The sequence below is a fragment of the Pinus tabuliformis genome, chromosome 9 (assembly GCF_031772625.1).
Source record: "Pinus tabuliformis cultivar Carrire ecotype Pingquan chromosome 9, CPIR1, whole genome shotgun sequence".
NCBI lineage: Eukaryota > Viridiplantae > Streptophyta > Pinopsida > Pinales > Pinaceae > Pinus > Pinus tabuliformis.
In genome coordinates this window covers 1,202,009,900-1,202,021,582 of record NC_142307.1, presented here as the reverse complement: position 1 = coordinate 1,202,021,582, position 11,683 = coordinate 1,202,009,900, and the positions used below count along the sequence as shown (strand labels likewise).

General features: G+C 40.1%; 1 protein-coding gene across 3 annotated transcripts; it reads right to left on the bottom strand.

Moving 5' to 3' along the window:
• Positions 1 to 7,300: 7,300 nt before the first annotated feature.
• LOC149152856 (vacuolar cation/proton exchanger 1a-like) lies at positions 7,301 to 10,750 on the bottom strand. 3 transcript variants are annotated; one of them, XM_089445950.1, is made up of 12 exons: positions 10,284 to 10,750; positions 10,110 to 10,177; positions 9,904 to 9,947; positions 9,586 to 9,782; positions 9,244 to 9,453; positions 9,026 to 9,148; positions 8,817 to 8,933; positions 8,524 to 8,577; positions 8,297 to 8,413; positions 7,969 to 8,065; positions 7,821 to 7,885; positions 7,301 to 7,676 (listed from the first exon to the last, which is right to left on the bottom strand). In XM_089445950.1, the coding sequence occupies exons 1-12, from the start codon at positions 10,551 to 10,553 to the stop codon at positions 7,671 to 7,673; spliced, it is 1,368 nt and encodes a 455-aa protein (XP_089302076.1). In that variant the 5' UTR covers positions 10,554 to 10,750; the 3' UTR covers positions 7,301 to 7,670. The 3 variants fall into 3 exon arrangements, with proteins under 3 accessions (XP_089302076.1, XP_089302077.1, XP_089302078.1); XM_089445951.1 differs by having other exon boundaries at positions 9,919 to 9,947; XM_089445952.1 differs by lacking the exon at positions 8,817 to 8,933.
• Between the last annotated feature and the right edge of the window lie 933 nt (positions 10,751 to 11,683).

The window sequence follows — 11,683 nt, the reverse complement described above, 5'->3', positions numbered from 1 at the left end:
GCCCCATGATGGTTTTCATTTGCCACCATGTTTCGATAGTTCGCATGTAGAGGTTTTCGCGTGCTCGAGTGAGGGCAGGATCTGGAATCCAGGCAAAGTCAGCGTCGACTTCCTCAGTCGTGACCTCTCTTCGAAGATCATTTGCTTGGGCTTCTAATTCAGCAATGTGCTGTTGAGTTTCAGGATTAACCATCGCCGTGTAGCACAGAGTTGTGCGCCTCTCGAAGGTCTCCGCGCGAGTGGTGGAGGGAAAACCCAAAGACTGCCAACGGGAGGCTGCGCGACTGCGCACACCTCCCCGAGTGGAACTAGGGGTGGAGCAATTCTTCGGGGCCATGATAGGAGCAGAAGGGCTTGGGAGTGAGAGGAACCAAGGAGCGAAGGACCAATGGAGAGGGATGAGGGCAGAGAGGAGAATGAGGGGGAAAAGGGAGAGGGGGAAATATATAGAGGCTGGGGGATGGAGGGAGGCTAGGAGCAGGGAATAGGGGCGGGAAGGGGAAGCATGCGAAGATCTGATGCGAGGCGGTGGAAGAAGATCCGAGTAGAGAGGATGTGACTAGGAGGCGACGACCGCACATGGGAGAGGGGAGGTGGCAACTAGGGCTCTTGAGTCAGGCAAGCCAAGGATGAGTCTGGGCGCATGCACCACACTTATGTCCTTCCTACGAAACTGAGAATCGATCTTGAAATGATGAAGGGAACGTGAACCGTTATTATCCGGTGGAGTGGTTATCTTTGACATTGATTGATGCGTAGTGCTGACGAAGTTCACCATCCTCCAAATCCTGCCAAACTCGGGAATTCAGGCGTAGGGTCCCAATAGTACCCTCATTCGCCAGTCTATTCATGAGTTTATTGCCCTTCCTTTTGATGGCTTGAAAGTGGAGGCCTTCCATGTTGTCAATTCTCTGCTTGATCCGCTGTATTATTTTTTTTAGGCACTAATTTTCTGAAATTTTGTCCACCTCGATGCCCTGCTGAAGTTTTTTGCCAATCTGAGTGGCTAGCATGGAATCTCCTTCTACAATCAGAGGACTGAGCTTTAGGTTGTGCGCTATGGTGATGCCATTTTCCAGGGCATGAAGTTTTGCGGCATTATTTGTGGCTGAACCTATATTTCCCTCATATATCTAGATTATTTCTCCTTTTGTGTTTCTGAAGACTCCTCCAAAACCGGCTTGGCCCAGATTACCTTTAGCAGCACCGTCATAGTTGAGCTTGAAAGTCCCCTGCTCTAGCGGCCTCCAGATGTTTTTATTTTTATTTTCATGCCTGGAGAGGGGGGTGACTTCGTGTACCTTGATCTGAAGGAGATCCAACATTGAGAGAATTCTCTCTTCGAAGATAGTGGGAGGGGCTTTGGCAGTCTGAGTAGGTAGAGAGGTCATTGTTTCCCGGATTGCACTTTTGATCTTCGAGATTATGATTTCCTCCTGGGTGGAGATGCCATGAAAGATTCTTGTGTTGTGCTCCTTCCACAATGCCCAACAGACCAAACCAAGAATTAAATTCCATGTACGGTTAACCAGAGGATGTGAGGAGAAGACAAATCTCCAGTTTGCGATGGTGCTTTGAATGGAGGAGGGGTCCCGATCTGAGCTGTTGAAAACCAGTAAGATCCAATCCCATAATTTGGACGCGTATGGGCATACATTTAGCAGGTGATTGGGGGTTTCTTCTTCTTGCTGGCAGAGAAGGCATCTCGAGGGACCGATAAAACCTTTTCTTCTTAGGTTGTCCCACGTTAAAATATTTTTATGCATGACTAACCATAGAAAGATAGATATTTTCGGCCAGTGCTTCCTGTCCCAGATTGAGTTCCACTTCGAGTTTGATTGAAGTTGATCTAGCTTGGTGGTGTATCTGTAGGCTTCTTTTAAATTGAAATGTTCTGCTGAATTCCCCCCCCATCTAATTTGATCCTCGACAGAGTCAAGGAGGATTTGTCTTTTTTGAAGTTCTGATGAGAGGTCTGACCAGGCTTGAGGATTCATATGGGGAGTCCAATCCTTTTGATCAATCTAGATTCTCCATCTGTCCTCTTCGTCACTCATTTCATAGTACTCGCTGACTTTGATCTTCCCTTTATTTTGCATATTAGCCTTGATTTGGTGATAATGATCTTGATCAAGTTCCAGCCTTTATTGCTAGGCGTCCTCCCAGAAGAGAGCCTTGTTTCTATTGCCTATTTCACAGAAACTATGAATTTGAATGATATCCCTGTTCTCCCACACTTGGTTCCAGATGACTGAACCTTTGATATTTCCATTTAGCCTGATAATATTCTCTTACGAGAGGGAGGGGGTGTACTTTGATTTCCATAGGATTCCCTAAGGGGAGTTTGGGTTTGCAATCCATATCCATAAGTTTTTGGCTCCTAGGGCCTTTCCCAGGAGGTCTATGTCTCTAAGACCAAGGCCACCATCTTTTTTGGGCTTGCAAATTTTTTCCCATGCCACCAGAGCCCATTTTTGTTTTACCTCTGCACCTCTCCATAAGAAGTTCCTCTGCAGGTTTCTAATTTTGTTTGAAATCACTTTTGGGGTTGCCAAAGCCAAGTACAAGTAGAGTGGGATGGCCTGTAAAACAGATTTGACCAGGATAAGATGACCTGCCAGATTGAGAGATATGAAGGTCCAATTGGCAATTCTTTTCTCCAACTTATTGATCAGGTCCTCCCAAGTGGCCCAGGAGAGTGGCCTGTCTGTAAGGGGAACTCCAAGGTAAGTGGAGGGGAGGGTACTGATGGGAATGACCAGGAGTCTGGAGATGTTCTTGCGAATGGGCAGTGGGGTGTTAAAGAAGAACAACTTGGATTTCTCGGGGTTGATAGAGGTTCCAAAGGCAATAGAGAAGTCAGACATAATGGACATGAAAGAGGAAGCTTCTTTGATAGTTGGGAGCCCCATAAGAAGGGTGTCATCCACAAATTTCTAGTGCGTGGAGGGGGGAGAAGAGGCATGGGGATGGAGACCAGTGAGCTTATTAGCTTGCAAGGCATCAGAGATTGAGTGGCTTAACCCTTCAGCCATAATGATAAAGAGGAAGGGAGAGATAGGATCCCCTTGCTTGATACCCCTAGAAGGATTAAAGGGTTGTGAAGGGGAACCATTCACGAGGATGGAGAAAAAACCTCCCGACACCATAGCCATGATCCACTTGATGCTATCTTTGTGAAACCCAAATGCTCCCAGGACTTGTCTCATATATTCCCAGCTAATTTTATCAAAGGATTTGGACATATCTAGCTGAATCATCATACCAAGTTTTTTTTCTGGGATTTGAGAGAGCGGATGAGCTCATGAGAAAGGATGATACTATCCATGATTTTCCTTCCTTCCACATAGGCAGACTATGGATGGGAGATTAGGAGAGGAAGGATAACTTTTATCCGATTGGCGAGGACTTTGGAGATTATTTTGTAGATGACATTGGAGAGGGCTATGGGCTTGATTTGTCCAGGGAATCAACATAATTGTCCTTGGGAATCAAAGTTAGGAAAGTGGAGTTAAGGGCTTTAAGGACAGACTTCTGAATGTGAGATTCTTCCATAAGGGCGTGCACATCCAACTTGAGGATGGGCCAGCAAGCTTTGTAGAAATCAATAGTGAAACCATCTGGACCTAGGGCTTTGCCATTGGGCATTCCCATGACCACATCTTCCACTTCTTGGAGGGAGACTTTCCTTAGGAGCATTTTGTTATGTTCCTCCGTGAGGATTTTGGGGATATGCTTGGTGATTTTTTAATGTCCTGATCCTGGTCATTCCTTGGCTATTTAAGAAGAGAGCTAAAATAATGATTGAGCTCAGTTTCCAACTCCCCTTGAGAGTGAAAGAGATGACCATCTTGGTTCTTCAAAGCCAGGATTTTGTTGTTTCTCCTATGTTGTATCATTGTTTTATGGAAAAATGCAGTGTTCCTTTCCCCACATTTCAGCCAATTGATTCTAGATTTTTGTTGCCACAACTTTTCTTCCTGGATGGCTCTTTCCTCCCAGCTTTGTTGTAATCTTTGTTCCTCTTGCTTACTATTCTTCATTAGCCCTTCTTCAATTATTTTTTGTTGGAGAAGTTCCAATTGATGCTCCAAGTTTTTGTTTTTGTTTTTTTTTTTTCGTGATGATGTTGCCGAATGTTTCTCTGTTCCATTTTTTGATTTTCTCTTTGATATGTTTTAACTTTTGTTGGAACGTGTACATTTTGTTTCTAGTTTTGATGGGAGGGAAAGTCCACCATTGTTTCAATGAAGTCCGGGTGATCCTGCCAGAAGGCTTCGAATTTGAAAGGCTTATTTTTCAGACCATTAGAAATTTGAATCTTGAGAGAGATTGGCCAGTGATCTGAGCCTGCTTGCGATAGGATTCTTGCCTCTGTTTCCCAGGAGGTAAGATAAGTTTCCTAAGATAAAAGGAATCGGTCTAAATGGGAGGCAATTTGACGGTCTCCTCTTATTCTGTTATTCCAGGTAAAAATGCCATTGCTGGTGGGAATGTCGATGAGGTTGAGGTTTTCAATGGTGGTAAGGAAAGCCTCAGAGTCCTTATCCAGCTTCCAGATACCTCCTTTCTTCTCAGACAAATTTGTTATCATATTAAAATCACCTGCTATGATTTTGAGAGGAAGGTGTAATGGATCTAGGAGATTGGAGATGCTTTGGAGCATTTTAATGCGGCCAGTCACCTTGTTCGGGGCATAAATATTAGTTATGCAAATACTCTTGTTGGTGCCTATGATTCTCAGGATCACTATTATGGAATGATGAGTGGCTAGAGAGGATATGAGGTCGAACTTGGAGTTTTTCCAAAAGGTCATTATACCCCCGCCAAATTGGTGGTCGAGTTGGCTAAGGAGCTGTATGGCTTGAAACAAGAGTTGAGAAGGAGAGGGGGGTGAGCTGACTCTAGTTTAGTTTCTTGAATTAGAAGGATATCAGGATGATCAGACATGATTCTATTTTTTAAGATTCATTTCTTCCCAGGACTGTTCAGTCCTCTAATATTCCAAGAAATGAAATTCATTGACATGGAGATGGGTTTAGAGCTTGAGCTTTTACCTTTCCTTCATTGATTAGTTTGGCACACAGTTCTTGGAGGAGTTGATTGGTGGTCTTTTGACCTCGCTTTCGGCTTAAGCCTTTGAGGTTGAGTCCTCCTACTGGAATATTTGCTAATATGCCCTTTGATGTTGTGCTTTCTTGTGCTTGATAGTGATATTTGAGTTTTAAATCTTCCTGGAGGAGATAAGTGCCTTCGATTTTATGTGATATGGAATTTATTGCTTTTTGTTTCCATTCCTTTGCAATTGTTGCGAAGTCTACCCCCTCCAGAGCTTCCTCTATGGCAATTTCATGTGGTGTTTCCTCTATTTCTATTTGCTCCATTTTTGTGTCCTCTTGCGAATGCTCCTTTCCTCTGTTGGTACAGCCTGTGTCCCTCTCATTGTATTATGTGTCTGCTGGGTTCGTTTTGTCTTCTCCTGCTTCATCTCCTATTAGGTCGTTAGGATCCATTTGCTCCTGGGTGCTGTTCAAAGCATTGAATTGGTTCTGACCTGCTTCTTTAAATTGGTTCTTCTTGGGGATAACATTTTTCCTGTTGTTCTTGTTCCTGGAGATGACTTTAGTATATCCTTCACTATCTTTTCTTTTACTTGCTTGCTCTTGAGATTGAGGGGTTTTGTTCATAGGACAGTCTCGGAAGAGATGCCCATGCTCGTGACACTTTCTGCATCAGAAGGGAATATGTTCATAGTCTATACTTTGTAGCCAGACTTCGTCCCTGAAGATTAATTTAATTTCTTCTGGCAGGGCACCAGAGACATCTATGTATACACAGATTCGAGCATAGGAAACATAATGACCCGTTTTGGTGCCTTCAAACATTTTGATGTACTCCCCCAGCTGGTCTCCTATACCTTTTAAGACAGAAGGAGCCCAATAATCAGTTGGTAAGGAGTAGAGGCGAACCCAGACTGGAACTCTCGTAAAATCCTCCTTTTCTGGTGTGAAGTTGTCCCTCCAATATCTCATGTATAAACCGATTGAGTTGTAGAAATAGGGTCCTCCTTCAAATATTTTGTCTCTGTCTTCTAGGAGGTCAAAGATGACTGTGAAGAATCCTTTGGAGCCCAACTGAAGTCTGATCTCCCCTTTGGGTGTCCATTTGCTTTGTATCCACCAGTTCAGGGCTCTTTCAGTTGGCCAGATGCCCATGAACTTGCATATTACTACATGTTCTTGCATATATTCTCTATAGACTGCTACACTGGGGTCTTGGATTTCCAGTTTTGGGATTTTCTTGGCTATGGGGTTGTAGTTATTCTTAGTCTTTTTCCTCTGATCTTGCTGCTGCTCCTAAGTTTGTAAAGGATTTAAGTCAACAAGGAAGGGCGTGTTTGCGGCCTTACCTTTTTCTGCTCGAGTATCTTTGGTTATCATTTTCGTTGTTTCTTCTTTCCTCCGAGGAAGCTCTTTTTGCTGTGGATGCGTTGCTCCTTTTTTAATGTTTCCTCCTAGTGGTGTGCAAAAGGTTGAGCTAGAGGCAAACTTTGTGAAGAAGGAAGCCTGGTCTGGAGGCCGACCAGTGACCATATCTTTGAAGGAGAGGGCACCAAGATGCTGATGCGGTTCAGCCATGGCGGTCAGGGCACCGAGAGGCCCCAACCAGACACACAAGGGGAGGCCGTGAAGAGCACCGACACAGAGTTTAGGACAAGTGCTCACCAGCCGAACTAGAAAAAAACCTAGCTTTAAAAGTTAAATATTATATGTTACAAAACAAATCAATTCAATTACAAAAATCATACCTTGGAGTAATAAAATTAAAAAACAATAAATTAATAATTAAATAATTTATAACAAATATCTTCCCAAGTTAACAATAAAAATCACTACACAAATATTTATTTTTAAAAATTAAATATTATAAATTACAAAACAATTCCATTCAATTACTAAAAGATTAATAAAAAAAAAAAAAAACCATACATTAATAATTAAATAATTTATAACAAATATCCTCCCATTTCATTATTGATAACCATTATCATTAAATACGGTTTCCTCATATGCATTCACAGTTTCATTATAAATCTGGAAAGCAATTATTGAAATTTTAATACTTGGTAACTTTAATTTCCAATGAGAATTAGAGTGTTAGCACTAATATTGTGTGGTGGGACTATTCTCATTAACATTGCTTTGGGAATAAGGATTGAATTGCTATCATTAACATTAAAGACCAGAATGTATATTCTCAATGGGAGGGTTTGGTAACTAAGTAGATTTTTCCATCCAGGTAATTTGTAACGGGATAAGTATACATCTTTGTAATTCATTGCCAAACGGTCAACACATTTCAGAGATAAAGGCGTTCTTTGATCCCCAGACACAAGCAACATAACAATGAATATGACATCATCTTTGCTTTTTCGCTGAAAAGGTGAACATCATGGGTTTGCTGGAGCCATGACTGTACGAAGAACAAACTACAAAGCTCTGCTGTACATAATCTGACCACACCGGTTTTTAAATAAAAATAATACTTTGGATTGCTTTATTGAAATACAAAAAATCCTTCTATCTATGAAGAAGAGGATTCCTTATTACAGACGTATGAAAACGATGCCCATTCGCCATAACTCCAAGTCCCTGTCCCCATATCAGTTTCTAGAACTGTAAAACACACATATCAGTGAACAAATTCAAATATGAAGAAATGAGAATTCTATTTTATATGAAGCAATTATGTATTTATTGAAATGAGTAGTGGGTTTCCAAGTGTTAAGGGCATATTTTATTTTGATGGGTAGAACTTGCCTGTTTAGCAGGCATGGGAATTGTTGCTGTCACAACTTTTCCATCCAGGATTGGATGACGATGTCCTGCACATAATGCATTAAATAAATAGTATTAGAAATGAAGAAACACATAATGTAAATGATAATCCCTCAAAGAAAATCCCTACCCTTTGTGAGCGGCGTTTGCAACAGAAAGAAGCACGATGCAATGACAAAGTAACACAGCAACAACACTAAACCCTTCATGTAGTTTGAAGTTCCATCCTGTACAAAAATTAATTAGACCATGATATAAATAAAAGAAGAGTAGGCATGTATTTAAATGCTATAACAAAAAATAACATACAACTATCTTAACCTTTGGGCTTTTTACAAATCAGGGGGTTATGATGAATCTAACGAGTCTAGATTTGTATATTATCGCCTACGACAAATGTTGAATGAAATAAGTTTATGGATATAATATGCGTTGCAATAGGGGGTGCGAGACTAAACCTGTAAGATATATGTTGTTATTAGTACAGTGGCAAATAGAGTAACAGTCTCCAGAATATGAAAATCCAAGTCCATGGGTTTTCCCATAATCCAGGCTAGAGCAATCATAAAGGGGATCTGCAAATACAAGTGATTGATATTCAAAATATGTTCAATGTTTGTGAGAAATAAAGACATTAATACTCGAATAAACTACCATAATCAATTCCTCTATGTGCAAAACTTACCACAAACATGGCAATCTGTGTGGCAGAACCCATAGCCACAGCCAAGGATATATCCTGCAACAGAAGGAAATGCATGAAAAACCTTCAATTTTCAAAGTAATAAAGGGAATATGGAAGAAATGATGTTGCTGTCATGTGACAAACAAGGGAGCAGTAAAATTTTTGAATAATTTAGATAGGTTAATAAGGTTACTTGTTTAATATTAAATACACCACTAACTAAATTTAGAGACTTCGTTGTAAATTTTTCCTTATGAGGGAAAAATATTTTACTCTACAACTTTGCTGCTCACAAGTTTGTTTTTGAGAGCAAATGATACGGCGCTGGCGTGCTCGGCTGCATTGCCTACGATCGGTAACAATATTATACTGATAAAGTTCACAGATATTTCCCATGATTCTGCTACGTCCTGATCAAACAGTCAAGCTATTTTGTAAAACGAGCAAGTAGAAGATAAATTTGGTTAAATTGGTTTAACATTTTAAAGGAACTAATATTCACCTCAATGGTCTCGACAATATACTGAGAAAGCAGGGAGATAACAACAGTCAGAGTGCAGAGCCAGACAATAGAACTTATGCATCCTATGGATGGTTCTTCCTCATCTTCTTCTCCTTTTGTTTCCTGCAACAGAAGTATAATATTTATGTTTGTATGTGCCCAGCAAGAACCAAGACTTGTGCAATTGCTATAGTTACAATTTATTAATTAATTTGTACCTGGCCTTCTTCAAACAATTGTCTGTGTGTCCTTAATTGGAAGAACAAATATGCAGCATAAGCTATCAGCATGATGATGCTGCTGACTCTAGACAGTTGTAATGTTGATACAGCTGCTTCACTATATGCCATAGATTGTTGAAGGGCCAAGGGTAACATGAGACACAGTGAAGCCATCATAAGAAGACTGGAGTCGATTCCAGAAATAACCTACATCATATAGCAATACAACACCCATGGTTAGGCCCCCATGAATGAATATCATGAGCAGGTCGGACTTGAATGAATATCATGAGCAGGTCGGACTTGTTTTGGTAGAAAAACCAAAAAAATATCACTTGCCTTGTCAAACCGTTGTTCTTTTTTCATGTTGGCAATTCCTCCACAAAAGAGAGATGTGCCAAGCACAAAAAGTAAGTTGGAAAGCACAGAGCCTAGTAGAGAATACTTGACCACATTGGTCTTGCCCTGGTAAAGTGCAAACACTGCAATGAGCATCTCTGTTGCATTTCCACATGTGGCATTGAGCAGCCCGCCAACTATAGGAAAATTAATTAACAATATATTTGCATCAGTTACTTCGAAATGTCAAACACTTTCTCATATATATCAATTAGCTCATATCTTGTATCCACAAATATGAGTACATAGTCCATATACATATAAGAATCTCACTTGTTGGTCCAGTGTAGAATGCAATTTGTCTGCAACAATTTACAACAAAACATCAGACTGTAGAACCAGCAAACATAATATTTTATGAAGTCACTGCACTGCAGTGACCATTCCAAGTGTATAAACAATTGCAGTACAAGGTACAGATTACACGTAACCTATGTACATATACCATGCAATTTTTCACTTACTCGGTGACAAAGCCTATACGTTCAGCAAGAGGTGCTAGACCAAGCAAACTTATGATGAACACCCAAACCTGCAGACAAAAGACACTGCACTTGTTGAGATCCGGAGAATATAGTTTAATAATCTGATATCTATATCTATCTATATATATATAAAAGAGAGGACATCCTACTCACATTTCCTAGTTGAAGTCTGTCTGCTGCAATAGCCAAAGGCACTAGAGGAAACAAGAAGCTTAATTTGGTTCCCAGAATGACTTCATATAGATTACATAAGAGCAATCTCAGCCACTTGTATCTGATTATTAAACAGAGTTGCTTCTGGCTTGCTCGTCTCAGAGAAGTAGAAGAGCGATTGTGGGCCGATTCTATGTCTTTCTGCTCGTAGATCTCCTTGCCTGCGGCTTTTGAATCAATTGATGGAATTCCAACCGCTTGGGAAGACATGGTGAGGCTCAAATTTGGACTGAATCAATTCTAAGTGATGAACGCGTAGAATGAACAATACAGTTGTTCTACATGAAATCAGAATAATTAACTATTTCTAAATCGCATCACTTGAATATAAGAATTGAGGTCAAGAAACGAACGACTGTTTCTTCTAGTCTATTATATTGTTGCAGTTCCCAGAGAAAGTATTGAGTGAATCCCAATGATCAGAATGTCCATATTTATAGGTAATTTTGAATAGAATCCGCGGTGGAAAGTGCTTCTTGATCGTCCCGAGATCTTTATTTTTCAAAAACATCGTGGGACCCAAGGATCATATTTGTGGAGGGAAATCCCGAACTTAGAAGGCACACAGTTTTCGTCCGCACACCTGTTAATCGAAAGATTTGTGCAGATTTGTGCTGACAGCGTGGATGGTGATGATCAAGGGTCGTATTTTTTGGACGAGTAATTTTTTTTTAAACCTTTTTTTCAAAAGAAGCATGTTTTCCATCTAAGAACTATAATTGGGGATGGATCATGACCGTTACTCAACCAGGTTTTTACTTTTTAACGCCACATTCTCATATATATCAACTAGGACAACGAAATGATTTTCAATGAGATTTTATTGTTTGAATTTTAATTTTGAACCTAAAAATGGATTTAGGTTTTTGAAAACATTTAATCATTTAAATGGTGCAAATTCAATAACTTGAATTTTATTTTCGCTTATTTTTGCTTCTTCAACTCAATTTTTGTGCAAATTGTAATTCATTTTGTAACTAAATTTTAAATAAACAAAAAAAAATATATTTTAAGAGTCTTTATTGGTATTTCTTACTAAGATTTTCAAGATCGGTGTATGATCAAAAGTTCTAGTTTTCAAAAACCCATGGTAGTCTAAACTACTATCAGATCTTTGCCAAACTCCCCTAGCTTTATTTAGAAAACATGCAACACCTCATTTTTCAAGGTAAGCAATTGGATGATGCTACTTCTTTCTAGTTTACAACATTAATAAAGATGTCATTGTATTTATGGTTCTTTGTTTACAAGGGGGGATTGGAGGTAAGTCTGCCTCCTCTCAGACTCTTTCTTATAAAGATGTCGTCCATGCTCACCCCACCCCCCACTTTTGGTGGAAA